Genomic DNA, 27,647 nt, shown 5'->3' on the forward strand with positions numbered 1-27,647 from the left:
AATTGAAGATTTTGCCAATTTGGCAGGCAAGTTAGCATTTATCAAGAGACATGAGACTTTTTGAAATTAAAAGGGATGCACTTCAAAAAAATCCAGACATACATATTTTGTATCTAAACCCCAACAGAAAATTTCATAACCCAGTTATTATCTAGTTTAAAAAACAAGCAAACAAAAACAAACAAAAAAACAACTACCAAGATACAAGCCTACAAAGGAAGATTTTATAACTCAATCTCACTTATAGCATTGATGCCACAAAAAACATAAAACACATTTTGACTCCCATGAATACATCTCCACAGAGGATCACTTTCCTTACCTTTGTGTTGGCGCATGCTTTCCCCTTCTTATAGTCCTTATGGCTGCCCCTCTTATCCAATTTGGCCCACAAGGCTTTGGCTTTCCAGTAATTTAGCTTGGACTTGAGTTTGTGATAGAAAGAACGATAGTCCTTGGGCTTTAGTTCTAGGTAGTCACAGAGCTCCTGGAAAGCCTTGAGAGTCCCCTTACACGTTGAAGCCTGGACAAATCTGTCGAAGAGAACATGAGCCTGGTTCACCTTCTCGTTCTTACTTTCCTCCATGCTTCACACGCGGCAGCTGCCCTGGGGGGCAGCTGTTCTCTTCCAGTCTGCCAGATTTCCCAGTGTTGCTCGGCTGAGACACTTTCACCTCTGGCTTACGAGCATTATCAACCTATGAAATAAAAAGAAGAAAATGTAACTGAGTTTGTTCTTTGCTTTTTTTTTTTTTCTTTCCAAAATGATGTCTGTGCCCACTAAACTCAGAGCCCAGATTCTCAGTACCTAATGAAGAAAGTCCTAAATGAGACAACTGATCAATAATACCCCAAGGAGTCCTGCCTGAGTTGACTGAAGCATGGCCTTCCAAAGCCCACCAAGGCTCTCTTCAGGCAGTGGCACATCTCTTCTCTGTTAAATCAGAATACTTTACCTGAGCCAGTATACCTAAAAAGTTTTATTAAAACTCCTGTTACATATAAATAGCAGAGAAGTTACAAGTCAACTGGCAGATGTTACATATCTTTGGAAGCAGACAGAAGTTTTGAAACAAATGATAGAGACTTAATAATGTAGCAGTGACTGTGATAACAAGATCACTGTGTTAATACCACAGCAATGGGTATATGCCGCTCTTGAAAACACGACTACCCCCAAGTATTTTAGGAGTTAGATTTCCATCAGTAAAAAAAGGTTTGGTCCTCTCCTTCAAAAACAACATGTCTTTATCCATGATAAAGAGAAGAGGAAACAGAGTGGCATATCACCAACTAGTATTTCTGTTTGAGAGTGCTTGCAAACAGTGCTTTTGTACATGGCATGACAAATGCAATGAGGGCTGCTGCAATCCTAGAAAGAAGTTAGACCTAAGCAAGACCTAAGACCTAAGCAAGACCTAAGACCTAGCAATCAAACACTTAAGAAAAGATGTCAAGACTGAAAAAAATGCTCACCTGCATTGCATCGAGCAGTATAAACATTTGCCTCACTTAGAGTCTGTGGGTATATTCCTGCCTCAGTAAGCAACGCAGCCTAAAAGCAAACTGCAAACTGTCTGCTGCATTTTCTGTGTGGAATTCTCAGACTATTTCCTCAATCTTGTGGTTTTCAACTTCTTTTGATATGCAGATCCCTACAGCATTTCAGGTGGTAGCTGGTGTCCTCAGCAGATGAAATATGCTAACAGGAGGTCTGCTATGCTTAGTTGCTTTTGTAGGATCTCTCAGAAGTACAGAATTGTTTGGATCACAAACAGCAGATTTTGTTTAAAGAATAGCTATTTTTCTCTCTCTATCTTTTATATATAATAAAGCTTTTTCTTCCTTTTATGTAAAAGTACATACATATAAGATATAAACAATTACTCTGCCCTCTAAGAAAGAATACTTCTGTTTAATCTTCAGGTAGGGGAGGGCAGCATGGGAACATATGCTGGAACTATGAAAGTGAAAACATTTCTGAGGTGTTTTTTCTCCTTTTTTTTTTTTTTTTTTTGCAAAGGGTATTGAGGTGAAAAAGGAAATATGTGGACTCGGATAAAACCTTTTAGATTCTCACCAGCTCTTTTCCTGCTTCCAGCAGACAGGAAGCCAAGTCAAACATTACAGCTCATGTCTCTTCCCCTCTAGTATGACAGCTCTGCAGCAGCTTATCTGGGCACTCCTGTTTTTCAACCTAACACGGTATTTATTGCTTAAATTTAGAAATAGCAAAGGAGACCTGGAAGCCTTTACATACATCCCCAAACTGTTCATTATTAAAAATAAAAATAAAAATTCCTGCAAAAGTCACGCGATAACAATTGGTTATACCAGAGAAAGCGATTCTGATTTTATTAGGTCAACTGCCTTAGAGGACTCGGTACAAACAAAGCTGTTTCTCTGACTGGCTGATACTGGTGTCATGTCCACAACAGCACTGCTCGCTAAGCAGTATGGAATGAAATACTTTCCTTCTTCTTGATCTTAACTTCACTGTTGTGAAGCTGGAAATGTACTCCAGGCTTGCACCTCAGGGCAACTACTCCACTTCTCTAAGACACTGTGCTTTAAGCCTGCATCTCCTCTTCAGTTCTCAAGAATGTCATAAGGAGCCCCAACAAATCTCCTCTTATGTTGAAGGAGTAATTTAAGTGCATCTGGTAACAGAGATGTAACAAGATACCTACAATCTAAAGCCATATGCCTCATTTACCACCAGCACAATGTTTCACATTGAATACTATTTTGTGTTATATTTCCCGTCTCTTGCACTCTGCCACCCGAACGCTCACTTTACACCAGCACTTCAGATGACTGACACAACACTTCCTAAGAATAAGCAATAGAAGTTACACGACCTAAATTCAGTGGAGTGGCAATTTCAGCCTGTTGGGCCACAGTCCCTTACTGATATATCCAGGTGTGATGACAGCTTTGGTTTCACTTCTTGCTCTTGCTCCCGCTGTACTTTCAGCAGAGGAGTGAAGCGGCGCTGATTCTGCACTGCACAGCGAGGCCTCCAAGTTAAAATCCACCCCGAGAGCTCTGTGTTCAAGGCTTGCCAAGCCAGGCGACAAACCTGCCAAAGCAGGTCATTTTACTCGGCGCGACCAGAGCAGCACGTTAATTTCAGTATTCTGCCTACATCCCATTTCACACCGGCTGTTAAGTCAGTTATGCCCACAGGTGAAGTACAGAGGCTTCAGTCACTGCAATTAGTCACTCCTCAAAACTCCGCATTCTTGATGTAAACACCCAAAGCGCTTGGAACCTATGAGCAACATGTTAGAGAGCATGGAAATTACAGGAGGCAAAGCAAGGGCAGGCAGGAATTATTTGCCAGGTTTCCAGGGTATTCGTATGCCCTGTTGGCTCTTCTGCAAGCCTGCAGTATCCTGCATGTTTTGTCTCGAGGCAGCTGATTGCTGACTCAGAAGCTCTGTAAATTCCTTGGCTGAAGCGTTGGGAGAGAAAGACAAAGCCTATGAAAAAACGCATGCAAGAACAGTGTTCATGTTGCTATTTACAATAATAGCAAGAGGTTGTCACTGACTCATGCCTGCAAGTACGCTCAGGATCTCCAGCTCTTGCCCAGGACAAAGGAACCCCATGAAAAACAGAGAAACAGACAATGAATAGTTCCAGGTGCTGCTTCCTTCCCATTCCCACAGTCACCACAGATGCATGAATATGAATATTTTACCAAACACATGCATGAGAAAGAAAGTCCAGTGCCTGCAATGCTCACCCCCTCCTTTTACCAAATGGAAGAAACAGGAAGGGATTTTGCAAGTGACACGTGGGTGATTTTGGGTGTACACATTCAAATTCCTGCAAATCCAGGGCTCCTATACTCCAGACAAATACGGTGCCATTCTAGAAATCACCTCCCTTACACTTTCAATCCAGATTTTTGTTAAAAGTGCTCATTTAACTAATGACTTAGTCCTGGAAAAGTAAAATATTTTAGTATGGGAATGTATTTTCCAGCATTCTCCTCCATTTTTTCCAGCTGTAACTACTGACTTAATTCCATCTAAATTCACAGATTGTTCTGTCCAGCTCAAAACAGCATTTCAAGTGGATAAAATGTTTGCCAAAGTAACTGCCCCGATCCACTTGTGAGCGCTGAGTTTCTCTGAGCACCATGCAAGTACTGGCTTATATTTTGGTTGTTTCACAGCTGGGCAAATGCTGCAGATGCACCCTCAACAGACAAAGCTCTGAGAAGGCAGCGATCAACAAAGCATGGTACTGTATGAAACCTAAAGGCAAGTTGGTCCTTCAACTGTAAAACTACCAGTGGTTCCAAGAGCCCCAATGCCCATTGATCTCATCCTTTCCAAAATATTTCCAGTTGCCCAGCCACTTTCCATGTCCTTGCCTCCCCTTCATGGCCCCTCACCTTCTGCCTAAGCAAGGCTCAGTAACACGCTCTGGAAACTCTGAGCTTACTGTAGCACCGCAGCCAGCACACACTTGCAACTTGGCTAGCAAAAGCCTAAGAACAGATTATATTGTTAAGCTTATGCTGCAGACAGTGGGGACACCTATTTTTGTCCCACTCCTCCACCCAGCCACCAGTTTTCTTGCAGGAAATCAATTACCTTCAAGACTTTTATTCCCTGTCAACTCTGGATGAAATCGTTCCAAAGTTATTAAGGATGAACTGAAAAGCAGATGGACGAACAACTCAATCCCATAAGCTTCCCTTCTATAGGAAACCACACTAAAGAAAGTCCGTATTCCAACAAATGAAAAAGCTCTGTTTCCATTTCCAGGATTTGATTTATTTTTACTTTTAGCTAAAACTAAAGAAATGGCCTTTGCTACAATATGTTCATCACATTCTAAGTCATCACAGATATCAAAAAGTGCAGGTTTAGGGTGGCTGCAAGGCTGTGGAACAGATGGCAAAAAGAGGACAGTTTTGACAAGAAAAGCTAAAAAAAAAAAAAAAGCAATTATTTTAGCTCCATATTATGTGCAGACAAGAAATGAGAAAGCAGGAGGACAAAAGGGTGGGGCTGCCATTGTTTGCAGCTTCCCCTTTTATACCAGATGGAAAAAAGGAATGTCAGTACAGTTTTAAGATGGTATTTAGATTTGCTCTCGTTCATAAAATTTGACATTCAAGCAAATACACTGGGCAATAAATGTTTGTGTTATATACACTTATCAAACCTGATTTAGTGGGCTTCTGTCCACCACAATGGGGTGAATCAGTTGGGTCTCCATCTGTTTCCTTCCTCATCCCATCAAGCCAGAGCAAGAGCAGGAGAAAGAGAAATCAGATACAAACTTGTTGCAAATACAAGAACCCATTCTTAATAAGAAGATCAAGGCATATGTACGAACAGGTCACGCAGAACTGTCACATGGAGCAAACAGTCCAGTAATGATTTGAAAAGAAATACTATTACATCCAAGAACGTGGAAACAAATACAGTGGCAGCTACAGGTATTTGGTTCCCAATTTTATATGAAGGTACTGAATAAAAATATGTAGATTGTTCTTTACTAACCAGTTCTTAAGTGCCATAAAATGATTACCAAAAACATTAGACCTACAAAATGAAACCTTTTATTTACATGAATTCAGCAAACATATTCTGTTCCTCTGTCATACACTTCTCTTTGATCAAATCACAGTCCTTATACTGAATGAACACCAACATAAAAAGAGAAAAAAGGAGGCCAAGAAACAGATCAGCTGTCTTCTTTCCTCAATTTGATAAGAATCAATGTCCCAAAAAGTTCTACCTAGGATTTTCCCTCTGGTCTTTGGGGAAAAGCTGCTTAGCTTAGGCACTGCAAGTCCTATATGCCCATTGACCATTTTAGCCAGTTTCTCTGAATCATAAAGGGTGCTTAACCAAAAACTCCAAACAAAATGAAAGAAGACAAAGAAATGACACCATGGAAGAGGAAGAGGTAACTGCCCCCTTATAGAACGGGTAAGGAAATAGTAGGCCTTCCGGATGGCTGTCAAATTGTAAGACCAGCTTCAGGACGGACCAACTTAACTCCCTGAATATACCTGTGACACAGCCACGTACCAGGGAGATCCCTCACAGCACAAACCTTCACATGGGGCCAGCAGTAACCAATGCAGTGATCCCTTCTCACCTAGAACCTACTTGTCAACTGTGTGACTGAGAAGCTGGGGACACGTCTTGGAACTGTCACCATGCTGTAAAGAACCGCACAGTAACCCCAAATGCACAGCAAAATAAAATGTATTTCTCAAAGAAGAAAATATGCCTTTATTCAGTAAACAGTAGCACTTCTCACTAGAATCAAAACTGTCACGACAAACTTTTTGGAGCATGCCCGTTAGCACACATGATGTGGGCAACGCTTCCCTTTACAAGTCTCCCAAAACCTCAAGGCATCTCACAGCAAAGGCTTCATTCGTTACCTGCATGGTGAAATCCATGCATCTCCCACAAAACCTCCTGAAAATCTTCCTGGCACAGACCATCTTAAACACTAGCGTGAGAGAGCACTAATGACAGGCAGCTACACATCATCATCGCTCTTTCACAGACTGTATGGCAACGAGGTGCTCTGTGACAAGCCTCCTGCTCTGGGAGAAAGGGCAACACGTATTTCCAGGACACGAGTTCATCTTTCTTCACGAAGACTCATTCTTGGTGCACCCACTACAACACAGTGCCAGCTTTTGCCTCCACCTCCTCCCAGATTTTATCACAGTAAATACCGGAGGATGCTACCCTTGCCAAGAGACTCACACCTATCTCACAACTTGCCACCCTTCCCTTGTGAACAACTGCCTCAGAAGCCTTAGGCACCAACACTTTACTAGGCCGATGAGAGCAACACTTCCTTTTCCTAGCCTCCCAAAGCCAAAGACACATGACAGTGAAAACTTCACTCGTTGCCTGTGTGGTAAAATCCATGGATCTCCCACAAATTGTTGGGACAAACCCTCAAAACTCAAATCCTTGTGTTTCAATATAGGGAGCCCTAAAATAATTCCCCTAAAGACCATACCCCACCCCTGCAGGCAGGCAGACCGCCGGTATTTTTTGATGAGCAACACAAATCCAACTTCTACGCTGCGTGCCATGGCTTTGCACTAGGTGAACGTGACTTCACGACAGGGCTGAAACACCTGGAGTCTTCCTACTCCACTGCTTCACAAGGTAAGGAGGTTGAACGTCATTCCCTCATTTGAAGTACTTTGAAGCTGTTCTTGATGTTACCTTTCAACAAGGAAATCCATCCTAAAGTTAGTTCCTACCTAGTTTTGCAAGTTTTCCCCCCTGGAGTTCTTCAAATGCTATCTGAGGAAATGCTCCTATACAAAAAAGGCCTCTAAGAAATGACTAGAATGACACTTTCACAAAACTTTACTTCTAAGACTCCACATGGGGAAAAAGCAAATCAGTCAGCTTAGCACAGCCAGACATAAAAGCTTTTGACATGGTACAGGACACAGATTTTCATCTTTCTGAGCCAACATTCTACGACAGTAGGAAAAGAAGTTTTCAGAAAAGCTTTGCTGAACATGAGAGAACAGGAGCATTGTTCTGACCCCATTAGAACGTTTGAGCAGAAAGAAGACCGGAGGCTACAAAACACACTGTAATGACCTCTTCTGCAGCCCAGTGATCCAAGTCCTCAGAGGTTTTTAGGTTCTACCAGCACTCTGATCACCACAAGCTATCCCACAACACAGTGGAACAGATAGAGCCTGGATATATATATATATTTAAAGAACATAAGGAATCTCATAAAAGAAATTAACTAATAAGACTAATATGAACTTTTTTTTTTAATTATATGAGTGAAGGTTCCTATTTGCCAGAACCTTCTACCAAAACAGACTGCAACAACCAGAAACAACAATGCAGGAAAAGATAATTGACATAGACAAAAAGACATATACATATGATCCACAATAACAAAAGGAAAAAAAAATATTGTCCTTTAAAGAGCACATACCATGTTTCACATGAAACCTAGAAACCTAAAAAGTCTAGCATCTAATGTAGTGCATGTTTGAACTACAGAAAGCTTATGCCTCCTATTATACGCACTTGTCTCCACCTATGTGCTTCAGTTCTCCCTTTTATCTTCTAATTCTGCCTTATACAGGTCAGTAAAAATTATTAATTGCAAAGAACCACGTGGCCCAACTTACCAAAGCCTCCTTCATTTAGGTCACTGAGAGAGACACCTTAGCAGCTCAGAAAAAAAACTAAAAAAATCATCGTTTGTGTCAGCATTTATTCTAATCAAGGCAGGTGTATGCCTGGACTTTTAACTCCAAGGCTTACTCCCCATGGTACATACCAGACTCTCACAAACCAAAGAACAAATACTCCAGTTACAGACATTAAAAATGTATACAGAAAAGCAAGTTTTATTTGTGCTGCTTCCAACTTTCAGCTATTATGGGTGTGGAAAAGAGGCAGGCAGTTTCTCAAAGGAAGTGGTTTAGGAGAAAGGAATTAGGAAACAGGATTAAAAGATTCATAAATCCATCGTACACGCACACTCAAAAACTAGCTAAGGCACCACAGATTGAGTACATATACAGAGCATTTCAGATGAATTATTTAATGGATCTATCTCCCATTTCTGTGGAGGAATGCTGAATATGGAAAGCAGAGTGACTTAAAAAATTTGGATTTTTTTTCCTAATGTAGACCTTGCAAGACCATTTTGGGAGCCAAGAAACCCAAGTAAACAGACATTTGAATAAAAGAGCCATAAAGATTACTCCAACCCACAAACCACTTAATTTAGAGGCTGTTGAACTCTAAAAACAAAACAAACCCCAAAGCTTATTCTAGGAAAAGTCCAGGAAGGGTTGGGACCATGCTACAACCCGTGGGTGCAACCCTAGCCTTTATAATTGTGAGGTAAAATATACACAGAGCTCAAAAAACGCCTAAGGAATTGGACCTTAACCCCATGTCTCCAGAACTGCTGCTCCTTTCCCTTGACCACAAAGGTCCAACCAAGAGCAACATCTCGAGGGCTCATGGCAGAACAGGACCAGCATCCTACTCATTACTTGTCACATGCTTTCACTTGTCACTTATCGTCCACACATCCAGCTATCGCATGCCCTGATCTGCCACTGCCCCCAACAAACCCAAACTCCATCAGCCAGGCTGACTCCCTAAATTTCACTGCTGCCAAAGAAAATCCCATGGCATATTTATAACCACTGATCTGTGTACCCTGCTCATGTAGCCCAGATCACTACACACCTACCTTTCCTTTCTCCTTAAAGGTTGTGCACGAAAATATGTGCTGTGTAGTTTGTCTACATATCTAAGAACAGAAACAGCAGTGGCAAGGGACTCAACCTAGGGTAGGTGCAGCAGGCTGTTTCTTGGTGCTCTGCAGGCTTGCTTTGTCCTTGCACTTTAGACACTAGATTAGACCATAATATGCTAACAGGCAATTCCATTTTGGTTTGCAAAAGCAGAGAATTACACACCTCGGCAACAGCAGCACTGATTGAGCGGTCTGAACGAGCCACAAAGCAGGACTGGAAGGGAACTAGGAAGAGCCTGGTTCCCAGTAAGTTCTGAATGTTCTTCTTGGGAATGCCCAGCAGATGCAACATGGAGCTACACCGGTTTTCATGATGGAACTTACTTGTCTAGACTCTTAGGGCATGGGGCTTCTAGATAACAGGGAAGATACTGAACATGTTCAACAGACAATGCTAAAGCCCAATTCATTAGCCCACAGGAAGAAAACCACGCACATACATAATAATCCCATAGCTTTTATTTCAGAAATTAGATCTTTCCACTAAGCTCTCTTCCACCGGTACCCCAAACATTTTCTATAATCTATCCCAGGCTGAATTCCCATAGACAAGAAAAAAAATCTCAATCCTACCCTCTTCTCAAAGCATTTTCTTACTGTATGTGCATCTTGGAGCTCTTGATTGGACAGTATCTTAAACTTAGTTTAGTATTAATCCTTGATAAACCTAGCCATGTAAACCTTTCCCCTTCTAAAGGTAAGAACACCCAACCCTTTGCACTCTGGTAAACACCATGATCTTTAACAAGAACAATAAACATTAATATTAATAAAATCAAACAAATCCCAACCCATATCAACTAATAAACTTCACTATGAGCCTGTCAACAACTGCTCCAATCTAGCAGCTTAATGAAAACTCTCTATTGCACAATCCTGTGTCTAATGCTTCCCATCATTCATTTACCTCATAGTTAACAGGAAAGCTTTTACCAGGAGACAGGAATACATTGTATGCAAAAACCCATTTGACATTTTGGCTAAACTATTATTTTCTCATGCAATAAGACATACCAAAACTTTTCAAGGTAATCCCCGTTATAGGTGGAGTTCCAAGTACAGCAAAAACCAAAACCCGGAACATCGAACTTTTTACTCTGGACATAAGTAAGTATCATTTGCACATACTGTTACATAGCTTAAAAATAGTAAGCAGGCAGCATGTTCCCCACTTGGCTGGACATCTGACTCTCTGTAAATGCTGAACCCGTTTCAACTGGCCAGAGTGATTCCCCCCAAGCCACCAAACACACGAGAGATGCCTCCCTCAGCAAAGACAGTGCCAAGCTCAATGCCTAGAGCAGATGAAAATCTGTTAGGAAATCAGTTACAGAGGGAAGAGGTGGAGGCGGTTTTGTGATTTGCTCTCCTCTCCCTGAGGCCTTGGCAAGCACGGTTTCTGAAATAAGATGGCAGTCATCATTTCCAGAGACAGACATTACTAGTCTGCTCAAATACAGCTGCAGTGGTGGGGACATGAAAAGACTTGGTATGAATTAGTCAGAGATTTAATCCAATCTAAGTGCAAGGATGCCATTCAGCAGAATTTGTTCCTAGTAGTAAGCACACATAAAAGCTTCTCTCTTTGCCTTTCATCCTCAAGGACTTCTCTATCGTCTTTTTAATTCCATCCTTCTTTGGATGAAGGCCATTCCTCTGCAAGGATATCTGGGGGTCTGAGGCAGACATCCTGAGCTGAACTTCCCAGCTATCTTGCAGAGATATGAGAGGGCGTGAGCACTCTTTTCACTTAATGCAAGCCTAAGAGGCCCCATCGAGGGACCTACAATTACCTCTTGTGCAAGATATCGACACATGCCTCTTTAGCAGCCCACCTTTATAGGTCACGGAGAACTACCTACTGTGAAACAACAACTGTCCACTGTGGTTTGACAGCCCTAATGCACCTCTTTTTGCACTCTGCTGTTTGCAGGCTGGAATTTGTCTTACGAGGCATTCCAGGATCTCCACTGGCAGATGATTCAATTCTAGACCTTGGGCTCAAACTAAATAATTTCCATAATTCCTCATTTCATAACATCATCCTCCATCTGGTATTTGAGCACTAGCCAGACTGGCCTTTTTTCAAATTGCTTTTAAATGCAGCAAGAAGGGGCAAGAGAGACTAAAGGTAACAGTTATGACTCTCTCCGGGAGAAATACCAAGAGGCTGCTGCTGGCTTACCTGAGGGCAGGTAATAACTTCAGAATCAGACCAACGAGGTAGCTTTAAGAAGAAAAAGACTGAAATTAAGAGATACTTCCTTCAGCTTCATTCATCCGCTGCCTTCAGGCTCAGTCAGCTAGCACAGACTTGCAGCACAGCACGCCTCTGCAAACCTGCACTGGCCAGCAGCAGTGGCAGAGCTTCGCTGCGGCAGCGGCCGCTTTCCTAGAAATCCCTTCAGTGATCCTGTGCTGCTACCACAAGGTTAGCTGCAAGTTCCTCCCCAGACACAGCAACCTGGGGCTTTCAGCATCTGGAAACCACTCTTCCTACTGTCTAACACAAGCGAGCAACTAAGTAGTATTTATATATTTACCATTAGTTTAGCAGAAGTACATGCTGCTATTAAGAAAGCTTGCTTTTGTCCAATTTAAAGACTAAGTAATGTAAAGAATTTGTTCCCAATTAGGTTGGAAGCCACGACTGGAATCTACACACCCGCCCGCTCCCTCCTCCTTCCCCATGCATACACCTGCCTGCCTCCCAAGCAGGACTGCACGATTGTTATGTTTGGGGTGGGAGGAGTTGTTTTTTTGGCTGTTTTCTTGTGAGATTTTGTGAGGGGTGCGTGCCATCTTATGAAGGGCTATAGTTTTAATGCGTATTTGGCTCGATGAGTTCCCACAAGGATATTGCACAACATGATGACTACTGCACAGCACACCCCTTTCCTGACAATTCATTAATTTCATTTCTATCCTATATGCTCGAGTTCTTTCTACAGAATATCAATATAACGATCAAGCTAGTCCCAAAAGAGTATCACCACAGCTCCTCAGCCTTAAAGAACATGAACAACCCCCATTCCCCCTGACACTAGTTCCTTCCCCTTTCAACTACAATTTGCTACTTTCTGCTCCAGAGAGATGCTCTGAGATGGTACAGCACTCAAGCACCACTCATTTTCCCAGCTGAGCAGCATCAAGGATAAGTAGTTTCACGTATAGGTCCTTGTGTTTGACGTGACGAGAGCATGATGCATTCAGTAGAATACATGATGCCCCACACAGACCACACAGCATGTTTGTTAGCAAGGAGAAGGGCGTTGGATTCACTTCTGCATGAGCTTATTGTGGGAAGCAAGAAGCCATACATGGGAGACTGGCTAACCTCAAGCACTAACTAAAGCAACACGAGTAGGTTGAAACCTAGTGGCAGGGCTATCAGAAATCCATCGGAGCAGACTGGGAAAGAAACAAGCATGACAGCTGGCTGCAGCAGACTCCCTGGAGAAGAGGTGCAATATTAACAGGAGATAGACAAGGGTTCAGCTGGAAGCATTTACAGTTTTGTTTCCTACAGGGACAGGGGAAGGCTGGCAGGCTCATCAAACTAACAAAGGTGTAGCTCAGCTCTTCCCTGCTTCCTGACCCATTTCTGCCAGGAGAGTAAAAATGTGTGTTAGGTTTTAGACTGCAATCAATGTTTGAAACCAGAGACACAAAGCTCTAGAGCGCTCTCCCATGAGAAATGACCACGGCAATAAAAGACTTGCTCAGTTTATTAATAGCATGCAGTTTTCTGAGACTGAAAAGGAACACACACCACACAAACCAGTCCAGTGCTTTCATTTTACTGTACATACACAGACGTGACAATATATGCACAATTAATGTGCCAACCCAGAATCAAGTGATCTTAACCACAACCACAGACATTTATGTATAGCCAGAAAAGAAAAGCTTTATTAAAAGTTCATAATGCTGTGTAAAATTATCAGCTTTCAAGGCCTTTAGCTCCATAAAGACAAGTTTTCTCTGTCAAAGAAGCTGATGTTGTAGCCATTTCTGTAACTGCCTGTCCTCTTACTGACGCATGTGTTGTGTGGGGTGGGAAGGGAAGAAGTGGGAGGGAGGGGACCCTAGTATATTTGAAACCCCATTTCCTTGCCAGGATGGATGAAATATCACTTCTTCCTCTATTTTAAAAAATAACAGCCTTGAAAGCTGAAGAACGCGATGGACTTCCAGACCTTTTCTCATGAGCGTAAAGCTGAAAAAAACAGTGCTGTTAACAAAGTAGTTATTGGGAAAGACAGGAAAGATTCAAAAAATTCAATTAAAAACAAACAAAAAAATCCCCGTGCTTTTGGTACTTCACCAGGACGCAGAAGCAACATACTAAACACTTCTGCATGTTGTTTACTTTGGATAACAAAATTTGAGTGTTGTTTTCCCCCAAAGGCATAAAGATGCTATGCAAAGAAACACTACAGGCAATTTATGCCACATCTGTGTGTGTTCCTGCAGCTAATAAAGGAATGTAAGACGACTACAAGCTATACAAGTAAAATGAGTTCACCACATTACATCAGGGAGTTTAAGGGATAAGTACTGTTCTGGTGCTCCAAGCATGTACTACAGCGGCCAGGAGTCCATAATCTCCAAAGAAAAAAAAGTTGTTCAGTGTCTTTGATTTGCTTTTAAAAACAGCTAACATACACTAACAATGTAGTTAATTCAGGACTGCTCCAACCCGACCCGAAATGAGCTTGACTTTCCCTTTTCCATATATGCCACGCAACAGCGACTTCATTTCCATTAGTCTCCTGGCCAACCCACCAGATCTGACAAAAACACAGCCAAGAAGCAGATCGGGAGGGTCCCAAGTTTACCAAGAGAGATCAGTGTTTACACGTCTTTATTATTCCAGTGCAGAGTTGCTAGCACATTTATAAGCAGCCATAGATTGAGACGTGCTACTATCTTAGAGAAAGAGAACAAAACAGCAACAAGCTTACAGTACCCAGCTGTAAGAAATATGAAAGTATGTCCCTGACAAGCATAACACAGTAGTGGCCACCAGATACAACAGGTGATCCTTTCCACATTTTGGTTTCCTACCTGTTCAAAGTGCTTCTGAACGCCCCTCTGCCCACACTCGCTACCTTTGGAGAAAGCAGGCGGCCAGCATGCTGTACGGAGCTTGTCTTTGTGTATAAGGTGACTCAACGCCTAGTATTTGGGTAACTCGCAAGGCACACTGGAGAGAACGCCAGTGGTAACCACACACCCCTGCACTGTGCTCAACCTAGCGTTCCCTGTCTCTGTATGGCAGTATCCAGGCATTAGACTCCCACGTAGCTTCACTCCTGGGGACAAGGCAGTTCACTTTCAGAGCAGAGCTGTTCATTAGTTATACCACATTTCATTAACATAAGCATAGGTAAGTAAATTAATAGCAAAGTGAGGTCTAATCAAAATGGCCAAGATAGGTACCTTGCTATTAAATGCTGTTTTCCCAGGAAGAATTCAAAGCAGTGCAGGGAACCTGTGGAAGAAGTTGACTCTACCATACAACAGCTACATGCCGTAAGGTAGATGTGGATGCAAAACATCTGCAAACAAGCTCAATCCATTATCTAAGGTGATTTTTCTTTTTCCTTCTCCCACCGAATAACTAGACATCACACACCTACCTGTGCCCATAATCATTTTAGCCCTACCTCAGTTCAACCCAGCAAGTTCTGGGTATAAATAAATCTCCACAGACACAACAAGCTTCAAGGGGTGATGACAGCATGAAGTGAACAAGATGCAGCTGTTCTTTCACATTTAAAAAAAAAAAAAAGATGCTATCTGGCTGGAGCATCCATGCAGGATGGCTCACTCTCTTGAAACTCTCCTACAGACAGGATTTAGCATAGAGAAACTTCCAGGAGTTTTACAACAGGAGCTGGTACTATGCTGACCCTGGCAGTGTGTAACTAGAAGCCTGCCGTGCTGATACCTTTCCCTGGACCAGCACGTTCGGCTGGAGAAGAAACATTTCTTCTCTCTTCTAAATTAGATATGTTGATTAAGGCAGTGCACTGATCTGTCCTGTTTAAAACTCCTAAGAAGTGGGTCAAATTAAAAATTTGGGAGTCAAATAGCCACCAAATAATTGAGGTTGGAAAGAACCTCTGGAGATTGCCTAGCCTAATCCCACTGCTCAAAGCAGGGTCAGCTAAAGCAGGTTACTCAGGGCTGTGCCCAGTCAGGTTTTGAGCACCTCAAGGATGGAGTCACGAGGAATGCTTTAAACCTAACATAATATCCCTTGCAGATAGAACTGCATATTTAACCTCCAGGCAGATTAATTTTTATGTAATGAGAGCAATACTAGAGCAGAGATGCTCCCAGCACACATCACCCTAAAAGGTAAAGCCAAGAGAATCAAAAGCAGCAAGTCATTTTTTCCCCCATAATCACAAAACTCAAAACCTCTTCAGATTTCCTTCTTACCTTGAAACAAAGTGAAGTGCTTATTCCCATGCCTCATGGAACATTAAACAGAAGAGCTTAACCCATGAAGATAACACACAAAACTACTGTCTAGTTGTTGAGATTTGGAGTTTTGAATCCCATTTCACATTCTTCTTTAACGTATAGCCCAAGGGTTCAACTGAACTGCCTCCCCTCTCCTCAAACGGAGTTCTTACTGGTCAAATTTGGTGACATCTGAATTTGCAGTAAAAAAGCTCTGAAGAATCAGAAAAATAACACTGACAAGAACCTCAAGAAACCACTGAGTCCATCACGTTGCTCCAGCTGTTGACAGGGGACGTGGAGTTTCTTATGGGTTACAGCATGAAAGACACCTAATGACATCAAAAAGGATATTGGTAAACAACAACAACAAAAAACACACCACCAATTTTCCAAGGGTAGTGTGTAATTCCTAGCAGTGGGGCTACAGGGAATAGCCTCTCAGTTGGCAACTAAACCACAAGGTTTTAAATAGATAGTTCAAAGCCAGAGATTATTCTCTTATCCTGTACTGTCAGTGCTACAGAGCTGTGAGGAAATGTAATGCTGATGTACAGACAGGAAATAAAAATGTTTACCTTTAAAGTTAAATTCTCTACCTTTGTCTTTATGAAGTCAGATTTTGGATGACTTGCAATGTGCAAAGATGATTTAAAAGACAGGAGAGATACAGAATCCAGTTGTTCAAAGACCCATCATTCAATTTTAGCGCAATCGGGCTGTAGCTCTTGCAGGGTTGTCATTTTAATTTTGCTACATGAAGAATGCATTCATTAAAATGAGGTTCATCTCTTGGATGAGAAGTTGTTTCTGGTGGCAGTTAATGGTAGCTACTTACAAGTACTTGGGAAAACAAGACATTTTGCTGGAGAAAAAACAGGGTCAATTACGGGGGAAGGCAGGTTAAGAAACCAGTTTTACAAATAGCTGATTAAGAAGAAAGCCTAGTTTTGTGGAAATCTATTACACACATGCTGGGCTGACAAAACTCTACCAGGTCAGCTCTCATACATCCCTGGTCCTTCTTCCTTTCCTTGTACCCTTATAGGAGAGTCTGGCAACAGGATTTGAGAGGATTATCAGGCCAAAGCTGGAAGAGAGTTCCAGCCAGCAGTCTAAAAGTGAAGTTAATCACCTCAGCACCATTAAGGGGGTAAGGCCTAAGAAGGATTCAGACAGACTGCTTCCATTAACTAGCCTGAAACTCATTGAGTGCCATGTAAATGATAACTCTGATTGCATGGGAGAACATGCCCTGGGCAGTGGTTATTTGAGGCAACAGATGCTGGGGGATACAGAACATACTTCGCTACCCTGTTCCACACAGCTTGTTTCAGCCTTCTGCTAGACGAGACTTCAAGCACTGACCAAGTGAAAGCTTTCCTAACTTCAGTGATGCCCAGGATCAGTCTCCCTTCTCGCAGCACGCAGCCCAGGTAGCGGAGCTAGACTAAGTTCAGCTGCCCTATTACCATACACTGTCACTGCCCAGTTCATAAACTTATCCTGACTTTATGTTGAAACTTAGAAGAAAATATCCCAAACAACAATTTTTAGCCAGAACTTTTGTTATGGCACAATAATTCAAGTTTTTTAGGTTAAAGAGATCAGCTGCTGCTTGTGCAAGCGTTCACTGAACTTTTGCATACGATAACCACCCTCCCTTTGGATAAAAAGGTAAGGCAGTCTTACCACAGGGACCTGATTTTTAAAAACAAAGTTGCTCTCATTTAAAGAGAAAGTCTGTAATTATCAAATAAGTTCTTCTACTCAAGACTTAAGTTTTTTCTCTAGTGACCCGTCTCCTCAAAAGTAAATAAAAAGCACTTCTCAGAGATATAATAGGGCTCTGCAAATTCTTAAACACTTCCTAGCTCCTGCAATCCTTAAAATTCATCCTGGTATAACTCTTCAAGCCCCCTTTCAACCCCTGGCCTTTGAATATGCCATTAATGTTTTAAAAGGAACAGAAGTGCTTAGTTTCAAAAAGTTGTTTCCTTACCACAGTTAAGTTCAAACAAATTAATGACTTCAATGCTTCTTTGAGTTCTCAAGTTCATTGTTTACTGAGACAAAAGCATACCGATTTTAGGAGTACAGATTTGTTTACAGCTTTTATTAAAAGCACTGCAAATCTCACCCAAAGGGTTAAACATGCCATGGCATTTATAGTTACAGTTTATGTAATAAACTACATAGCTTATATAGTGTGCACAGGTATAGCTTAATATATCATAACGATACGATGTTCAGTTTTGAGACAAAGTAACCAACATGGTTTTTGCAGATTCTAGTCTTAAATCAACTACAAACAAAATAGCAGGAAATGTCACAGCTATTTTTTTTTCTTTTTTATTCCTTCCTTTCTTTTCTTTTAGATCCTGCAGTGAAGTGGGAACCCTCCTAGACAGAAGAGGGATTCCTTTCAGTACCATCTCTCCGTTTGAGATTGCCAAGAACAGAACAGGGAACAGTCTCTAGGAGGGGGGCAGATAAACCTTCCCAAATCAGCTGCTAATTCTGCGAGTTAAAGGACGCTCTTCTCAGGCTATTTCAGTCACCAGTAACCACCCTGGAATGGCACTAGAGATTCCTGAGGTAAAAGCTCTGTTATCCATCACCAGCAAGTGAGCTACGCTGAACTCTGTAAATATCTCTTAGAAGAATCAATTGTTTTGCTTTTCCTACATTCATAGTACTGTAAAAAGAGAATATGGAATACAGCGTACTAAGCATTCTTTAATGTCTTGATATGCTTTCATGCTAAATTTCAATATTCATTCAAAACACTGAAGTGGACATTTCTTAAAACTTAAAACATTTCTTAAACATTTCTTAAAACCTTGAAATATAATCTCAAACGTGTCAAAAAAATCAGAACCTGCAATAAAAGCAGAAGTGCTAACAGACATTTCTGCCTTCAAAAACCCCAAAGACAACACGCTTGCTCATCAAAACCAGTTCCTGATTTTTTACAGCTTTCTCCCTGAGTCCTGTGGTTTCACTGGGTTTATTAAACCATATCGCTCAATAGTATTAAGTACATAATGATACTGCAGAAAAGAACGCCACCACTTCTGCGGTCGGAAATCTAGCCACATGCCCTTCCTGTTAATGCACAATTCAAAGCAATAACTAACAGCACATGCATGCAGCATCTCCATACGCACAGATCCATGCTTGCCTCAAGTTATTTAGGGCTGTGCTCCCATTGATTCAAGGATTCATTTCCCTTTCCTCCTTTCCGCCCCTCATCTTGGCTCTAACAAAGAGTTTCACCTGAAGACCACACCACCACCACCACCCCCTAACCTAAGAAACAAGACTGGCTTGTTCAGTCAGATCTGAGATTTGATCCAACTCCCACAGGGCTGTGCAATTATCATAACAGAAACAGAAGAGGAAAAGAAACATAAGGATTGTGACAAGATGGGACCCACCCCTTGGGCAACAGCGTGATCTTCAGCTGTTTTATGCACACCATGAAAAGACACCCTATGGATATATTCTTACGTCCTAGGGAGCACAGCGTAAGATGCATAGTCTCTCTGATTTTTTAAAGTCAGTGACAGTTGATAAAAATCATTACGAATCAACAATGTCTTGTCAGAGGAAAATATTTTGTTTGTTTTTAGTTGCAGTGCCGCTAAGTCTAACTAGAAGTGGTAAAAGCAAAGCCAAGAACACCCAGCTTGCTTACTGCCAAAGACAGAATATGAATTATTTGCCTAGAACTTCCCACTGAGTTTAGCCACTCAGGACACTTTAAGGAAATGCCTCTAAAAACTTAGACATTTCATCTTGCTTACCTCTATAAGAAAGTTTCTGATTACTCTCTTACTATCGCCACATTGTACTTCAGCTTTAAAAATTTGCAGTTTCACCACTATCTTTTTGTTCTGCACAGACCAGCTGCACAGTAACTGGAATTTCATTCTGGGACCTTACTTTGGCTTTTAAGGACTCCAGCTAACTGGCTCCCAAAAAACGTGGAGGAACATCAATGCGGGCGATCCAAAGGGCTGCCGTTAGGAACTGTGACAAAGCAGTAAAGAAAAGCTCACACCCACATCAGAAGCACTGGGGAACAAACTGAATGCTTGCTCTCATATCAACTTGGCACATGCTCAAGGGAAGTTGTGGAAGTCTGTTGTTCAAGGCATTTAAAATTAGACTGTTTAAAGAAATAACATCAGAAATAAACCTTAGCTGTCCAAATTACATTTCCTATAATTTTGCGAGAAAATCAGACATATATCCACAGCTTTATTTTCGTGCGAGGGCAATAAGCTTGTGAGATGTAAAGCATCCCAATGTTAGATGTTTAAGGGTTTACACGGCACATTTGAGCTCCAATATTGTCCACACCATCCATTAACATTTTCAGAGCTCAAGTAGGTTGGGTGCCTGGCAGAACAGATGAGTTCAAAGGTCAGCACAAATACCCAAGCTTTTCCCTACCTGAGTGTCCCAAGCCACTCTCCCTCAAGCCCTCATACACACAGCTACAGAGCAGGATGGGAGACAATCTTGCTCCCATTTCCTTGGGAATATCAAGTCAAGGAACGTATGGTATTTGTGCCAATCGATGGGCATGCTTTCCATGCGAGTTGTTCAGAAGAAGAGGTAGAGTTAAGCACAGGAAAAGTCAAAGCACAGCAAGCATACAAGAGACTATCTACATAGCCCATTTACGGTGGCATACACTATGTTGGGTAAAGAGCTCATGGAGGAAAAGAATTGCTTTATCTAGGTTATAAGTAGTTACTAGTTTTATGACTGTCACTTTATTGCAAGAGTTTGTGTCACCACCCCCTAAAATGGAAAGAAAAATGGCTACTAGCTACCAAATCAACAGGTTTTTAAGTTTAAAAAAAACACACAAAAACTTTCTACTGTCAGACAAAATGAATCACAAAGGTGTACACCTACCATATATTCAGAAGTCAGAAGACGCCAAAATCACAGCTGTATCATACCACCCACTGCAATCTGGTCTAATTGTGTCAGCACACCAAACAGCCCTCCTTCCTCAGCCTACCCTTCCACCACTCAAAGCCAGGAACCACAATTCAGTATAATTATGGCAACAAACAACAACAGTTCCCATGCAATTACCACAAGTTTACCAGTCACTGCCTTTTTATTTATTTAAAGTCTTCTTTTGGCAGCTGAAAGCATGCCAAAACTGCATGTGAACGCTGCTGGTCTACCCAACCCTATAACTAAATCCCAGGAGCTGATGAGCATTAACACATCTCACCTTAATTCAGACATGGCCACAGCCACTACTCATTCAAATAACAGCACAGACTTTTGCACATATGTATTTTTTTCCACAGCCCTGTCAGTTTTTCAGCATCCATGCTTTTACTTTATGTGACACAGCTTTCTGAACAGATTTCCAACAATAACTGGACATTCAGGTCCTCACTTCAAAGACTCCTAGGAGTTTCCTTAAGGGTCAACCACGCAAAATCCACACATTTCTATTGGGAATGCATTTGTTCTACGTAGAGAATTAAATTGTCTGTAACAAGTAAAGCCAACTTAAATTAGGAACGGTGTCAGGAAAAGGTTATTGTAGCTGTTCAGGTTTTCAGTGTAATCATTTGTATTCAATATTAATCACATAGTACCTCAGGAAAGAACAAGTTAGAGCAACTTATCTTTGCCTGTTAACTGCAGATGTCATGTCTTATCTTTTAGTCAGTACAGAAGAGACTTTAGGAATTAGAACAGTGAAAGGTAAAAAGCCATTTCTACCCACACATCAAAAATATAGCAAGAATCATAAAAGTTTTCAACAAAACTTGTAGTTTTGTTTAAGTAAATGTACAGGTTCAGTTGGAAAAAAAAAAAGCACTTCCCACCAATTTTTTTTTCCTTTTCTTGTTCTCACTTGATATTGTGTCTTAACTAAGACTTCCACACAATTTCTGAACGAAGACTAAGCCTGAAGCGTTTCTTCAGCATTCAAATCAATACTTAGAACAGGGACAGGACCAGTAAAATGGAAGGAATTATAGGACCTTATCACAGTGAGTTTTGACCTATGCTCAATTATAGTTAAGAAAATTTTCAGAGGGCCAAGGTTAAGGCTCTGGCTCGTGGTCCATCTTCAATGTGACAATCTGGTTCTCTGAGAATTTAAAGCAAGGCTTCAGAAGTTTACATACTTTATTCACAGTGGAGAATTTCTCTAAACAAAAGAGTCAAGTTTGGCCCTCAAAAGGTAAAAAAGAAAATATCTTATTTCCATTGATTATTTTCACTCAGCTTTAAAACATATCTTCAGCCAGCAAGCTGCTCAAAGAGCAGAGCTTTGGAACATGCCTACTCTCCTGAGTATGTTTTGTTCAGGAAAATGTAAACTGTCTGTGATGTTCTGTCTTTCACGAGGTGAGGTTGTACCACAAAGCAGCTAAAGATAGTGCAGTGATTATATGTTTGTAAGGAAGTAGAAAATTAAGCTCTGCCTAAGCAGGCAAAAAGCAACCACTGCTTAACAACTACGATTTCTACAAGAGCCTTTCATATTTCTTTCCAAAGCCAAAATACATGGTCCTCCAGATCCCTTAAAGGGTTATGAGTCAGTTACACATCCAAATTAGCCTTTTTTTCTTCTTCAAATCAGCAGGGGTTGTCATGTGGCATTTCATGTGTCCATGAAAGACAAGCAATATGGGGTAACAAGTGCACCCAAGATCCAGAAAGAAGTTTTATAGAAACAGGAAGACGAATTCAATGGGAAACAAGCCTGCTGCCAAGAAAGCACATTCTGTCCTCACTGTAAAATCTATTTACTCATCTTCATAGCAGCAAGATGAGGGATTACTCGCAAGAAGTGCTAGACACAATAAAGCAACAACTACATTCAATTAGTGTTGTACAATTAGTGTTCAGCCTCAAGTCTCCATATGCATTCCCAGTCTCTATTTAATCCCCACATTTTGCCAGCTTGCCACCATTTTAAAGGAGAGCTCCTGCAGCCTCCGCAAAGCCTTCATCAAGAGGAGCTCTGCTTGACTGCAGCACAAAATCTGACCGTCCCTGAGCATGCCGGAATTCTCCTCAGCCGCTGCTGCTGTCACTTACGTGGTACAATAAAGCAAGCTGCTCCAGCATTTTTGCTCCCTTTCTTCACTATTCCCCCAGAACGAGAGCACGCATCCTGCTGAGTAACCTCCTGCTTTTCAATCCTGCACTCCAGGGAAATCGATGCATTTGAATTATGCACACTTACGTCACCGCCTACCAATCAAAGCAGCACAGGGTTTGGCTCAGCCATTAAACCACGCACCCTCCGGCAGATAATGAGAGAGGTGCAGGTGTAAAGCAGGAATCTATCATCTGGGATTTTAAAAGGCAAGGGTAGATCAAGAGAAACAGCACTCAAGCGTAATACGAGTGAGCTTAAGGACTCTTAGCTCAAGTTCTTATAGAATGCACACATTCAGTGGAAACTGAATGTTTTCATTTATTTTTTCTCCCCATTTCTATCTGACACACACACAGGGTGAGGTCAGACAGAGCCTTGGTGATGTGGCAGTTGTGCTCTCCCTAGAGTGGATGATTTCATGCCAGGAGTGCATGTTTCAGAGTATACATTGATTTCAGTCAAAGAAAACATCCCAAATCATCATGAACTTAAAAAAAAATGATTTCTGACCACAATGTGGCAAGACTGGGATGGAGAAGAGGAAAAATAAAATTGTTTTGAGACCTATTCCAAGTTCACATCTCCAGCCAGCACAGCTTTTAGAATCACTGTTCTCAGTAAGAAACTTCAGGGCCAGCTACTTTGATTTGTTTTTAATCCCTAAGGAATAGCTAGATTTGTATGAATGGAGTTGTCTAGCTAGGCTTAGAGAGTAACGTGGGGGTAAGCAGGAAAAAGAATGAGTGGGGCAGAGGAGGCAGCCTCCAGAAAGAAAATGACAGTGCAAATACAGTTTGTCAGTATGGTGAAGCATTTGTAGCCTCCTCAACTTCTCAAGCAAATTGTTGAATTAAACCCCAAACAATGGAAACAGGTGGAGAGAAGCACGGCCCAGCCACACCCTTCAGTCCCCAGTAAGCAGAAGGGCAGTGACACAGAAGGGCAATTCCATGCAGAGTTCACAGGAGGGCAACAGAGGTTTTGGAGTTAATTACAATGAAGAAAAGTCAGCCTTAATTCCATCACAACAAACAGCACCTCCGATGAACAGGGCATACAAGGCAGAGCTAAGTGGAGCTCTGCAAGATCTACTGGAACTTAATAATAATAAAAAAGTGATATGTTGGTACACAGAAAAGGCTGTCTAAAAGTCAAAAGGAACTCAAGGACTGCCTATTCTGACCACCAAAGCACAGCTCTAGTGGTGCCTTGCTTACCCAGCAACACTATCATTAGAGGTTTCTATTTTTATCTGGACAGTAAAATGTAGATGAATATAGTTACAGGCCTCTCGCTGCTTTACTGACTAGATTTTTCTTACTTGAAGTTGGTGAAGGAATGTATAAACACCTCATTTATCAGCTGTACAAGCATGACTGCTCAATGCCTGTTACTCCCTGTGTGCCTACTTCGTTTCTTTGGATTATCATTGACACCTGCTTAATTCTTTGACTTCGAGGTTATTTGCAAGTACCATTTATGGTAGTTTTGCAGAAACTTGTGCCCTAAGAGCCTGACAGATTGCCAGCTCACTTCATTAAAAAAACCTCCCGTGGTAACAGCTTTCCTCCACTGCTGACCATGGTTGCGTTTGAACTGATGACCCTAAAATGAAGTGCTCCACATGTCAACAAGCAGCCGTGCCAAGTCAGCCTGTAACCTGTGAATAGGGGGAATTCTTAAAATGGAGCCTTCTCTAACTGCGGCAGCTGTTATTCCCCTAGAAAAAACAGAAGAGCTAGTAAATGCACTTTTAATATCGTCTTTAGACATGTAGAAGATGTTAAATGTTAGTTTTCAAATAGCTTGTAAAGTGAGGAATGATCAACAACGGGGAGAGGTGGGATGAATTCAGTGCCAGCCAGCCAGCACAATTCTGGCTCTTTGGGTTGGTCAAATCCTGGAACAGACTACAAAACCTCTTCTCGCCATCATACTGCAGATCCCCTGCCAAACAGTAACAGAAAGAGGACCAAAAAGACCATGAAAAGGCTGCTTACAGACCTAGTTAGCACCCTGAAATAAAGAGACACTGGCAACAGAGCAGTGAGACAGGCTCCACCCGTGCCATAGCAATGCAGTCTGCCAACAAGTGATTTATCAAGGCTCCACAGCCCCGTGAACTGGAAAGCACTCTTCTTCAGGCTCTTGCCAGCGGTCTCAGCTCAGGTTAATACCGAAACCCCAGTTACAGGCTTCACACTTCACTACACTGAATACCTGATCAAAAGGTGCCACTCAAACACCTCATCAATTCTTCTGTTAGGCCTAAGGAAGTGGAATATCAGACTGCTGGCATTTTTTTTTCCTTCAAACAAGCACCTTTGTTATTTCTCTTTCACCATCCTCAAGCACAGGGATGCGCAGCTGCCTCACCAGCTTCTGAAGGTGACATGGCGAGTAAGATTGAGGACACTTCAAAAAGACCCAAACCCAAAAGGTTCTGGCAGAACACCGAGAGCACTCAAGTGTCAGACAGTTTGTACACTCTTGGTCTCCAGGCTGAGCTTTTTGCCTGGCCACAGGGTGAGCTCTACAAATGTAAACGGCAAAGGCAGTCCCATCCATGAGCACACCAAACACAGCAGGAAATGCACCCGTGATAATGTTCCTGGAGGTTACCCCAACATACAAAAGCTCTCTGCTAGCACACCTTATATGCACAGAGATGCTAAGCCTGGGGTGTTACAAGAGAGCCACGCATAGTTTCTTCCTTCTTCTGTATTACAGCAAGTAAAACAAATCACATTACACATGCACTTTGCTCTGAAGCGTCTCTCCAAGAAGCATTCAGACATGAACCTGCTCTCTCCAAAGCTGTGAATACAAACGTGAATTCACTTTCTCCAGAGTTGATGTGTTACTAACCTTGACAGAACTAAACAAAACGAGGTAAATGAACAAGCCTTTCAAGTCTTAATTCCAGGAGCTGTTTAGATGCTGAAACTGACACTGTTTGATCAGTGTACAGAAACAAGCAGACAGAAATGGCTTGATCCTGAAAACAGTCTGAAGGCAGAAGGAAAAAACACAGTATAAAGAGTTCAGGTTCACTACTGCTGCCTCAGGGGCCTAAAGACGACCAGCACATGAGTTATGTCTTAATTTGCAGCAGCTTATGAGCCATTTTGAACCATTCTTGACCCAGAGAAAAACTGGCCTACCAGGTCAGGGAAGAAACCACATGAATATTTATGCTTTAAAAAAAAAAAAAAGAAATCTGTGTTGAAATACGTAACAAACTTCACAAAGGTAATCTTTTCAAGTGTTCAACCTCCAGCCACAATTTCTCATTTATAAACAATTACATGAATCACAATTTGGCCAAAAAAAAAAAAAAAAAATCAGTCTCCTGCTGAAAAGAAGTAAAATATTGTCCTTGGAATACTACACAAGCAGTAAGCATTTTTAGACTGAGGGATACAAAGTGAAGGTTACGAGAAGAGCAATGTCATTTGCAAATAAGCTCTTTAGAGCAGGAAACATCTGAATTTGAGTGTGTTGCTGTTCAAAACAAGTCACCTGGCACTTAACAAGAAAGTTTTACACAATCTGTCTAGCCAAAGGCATACTTTACACCTAAGAAGGTGCTGCTGGCTTCTAGAAACAAAATCCAACTGCGACACCAGAGCACCAGACATAGGCACTGAGCAAGACTCCAGAATAAAAAGACAGTGACAGAAAAAAAACCCTCCCCAATCTGAAGCTCAGCACAATAGGGGTCTTTAGAAGAGTCAGAGGAAAAGGAGGAAACACACCAAGGAAGTGAGAGGGAACAAAAGGCAGGATGGCTCCTTTCCATGGCCAGGTACAACCCCAATTCCAATTCATGCAATGGGGAACGTGCAGATCACGAGAGCTCATGGTGTGCACATTTATGTGCATGTACAGATACACACGCACAGCTGCCCCTCACCACAGCCACGTCAGGAGGCTGGTGCCTTCGGGTGGTTACAGCCCCAGGGACCCTCCTGTCGGGCTATTTGGCAACCAGCAGCTTTCTTCCCACTGCTGCCAGGGCAGGGCAGGAACAGCTGAGCTGGTACCTTGAATCTTTTCCTCTTGATGCACAATTCAGTGGGTAAGACTATACTAGCCCTGCTGTGTTAAGGACACTTTGGGATTCAAAGAGTAAACATTCATCTCCTCCAGCTTCCAAATTCAGCAGTGTTTGAAAAAAAAAAAAAAAAAAAAAAAAAAAGACCGGTCTGCATACCTCACATTTTTACAACAGCAAGGAAGAACAGGTTAGTACAAGAGCCTCATGAAAATGTCCTGTCAGAAACATCTCTGTAAAGGTCATATTTCTGGGCTTGTTCTCTTTGTCAAAAGCTGTTCCATGCAACTATTTTCATTTCATTGAAACGTGTTTTTGGGGGTGGTTGTAGATGCTATCAATATCCAAAGTATTTTTTTGGAGGTGGATCCCCCACCCCCATACACCCCTTTTTCATATTACAGAGCACAAGCCTTGGCCATTTGATATTCAGTATCAAATATCTACTCCCTGTGAACTTTATTAAGATTGCTCCCCACACAGACCCCTTACCCTGGCTACCTGGGGGGCTAAATACCAACCACAGTAGCAGTTCCAAGACTCAAAACCTTGCAAAACCACAGTTCATGTTTACCATACGCGATGTCCTTCATACAAGCTTTTATGCAACTATTAAGCGTGTTACTCTTT

The 27,647-nt window shown here is 41.8% G+C and overlaps 1 protein-coding gene across 20 annotated transcripts in view; it reads right to left on the reverse strand.

Moving 5' to 3' along the window:
• Nucleotides 1–27,647, reverse strand: part of MICAL3 (microtubule associated monooxygenase, calponin and LIM domain containing 3) — a 168,453-nt gene that overhangs the window by 107,609 nt on the left and 33,197 nt on the right. For 19 of the 20 annotated variants that reach the window (XM_048081462.2, XM_048045907.2, XM_048046756.2 and 16 more), the window contains exon 2: nt 323–698. In XM_048081462.2, the coding sequence (XP_047937419.2) occupies nt 323–586 (264 nt within the window). In that variant the 5' untranslated portion in view covers nt 587–698. Of the gene's footprint in view, nt 1–322; nt 699–10,335; nt 10,458–27,647 lie in introns of those variants that run through there. The other variant, XM_066998807.1, reaches the window with a different exon arrangement.

This window comes from Anser cygnoides, chromosome 1 (assembly GCF_040182565.1).
Source record: "Anser cygnoides isolate HZ-2024a breed goose chromosome 1, Taihu_goose_T2T_genome, whole genome shotgun sequence".
In the NCBI taxonomy this organism is placed as follows: Eukaryota; Metazoa; Chordata; class Aves; order Anseriformes; family Anatidae; genus Anser; species Anser cygnoides.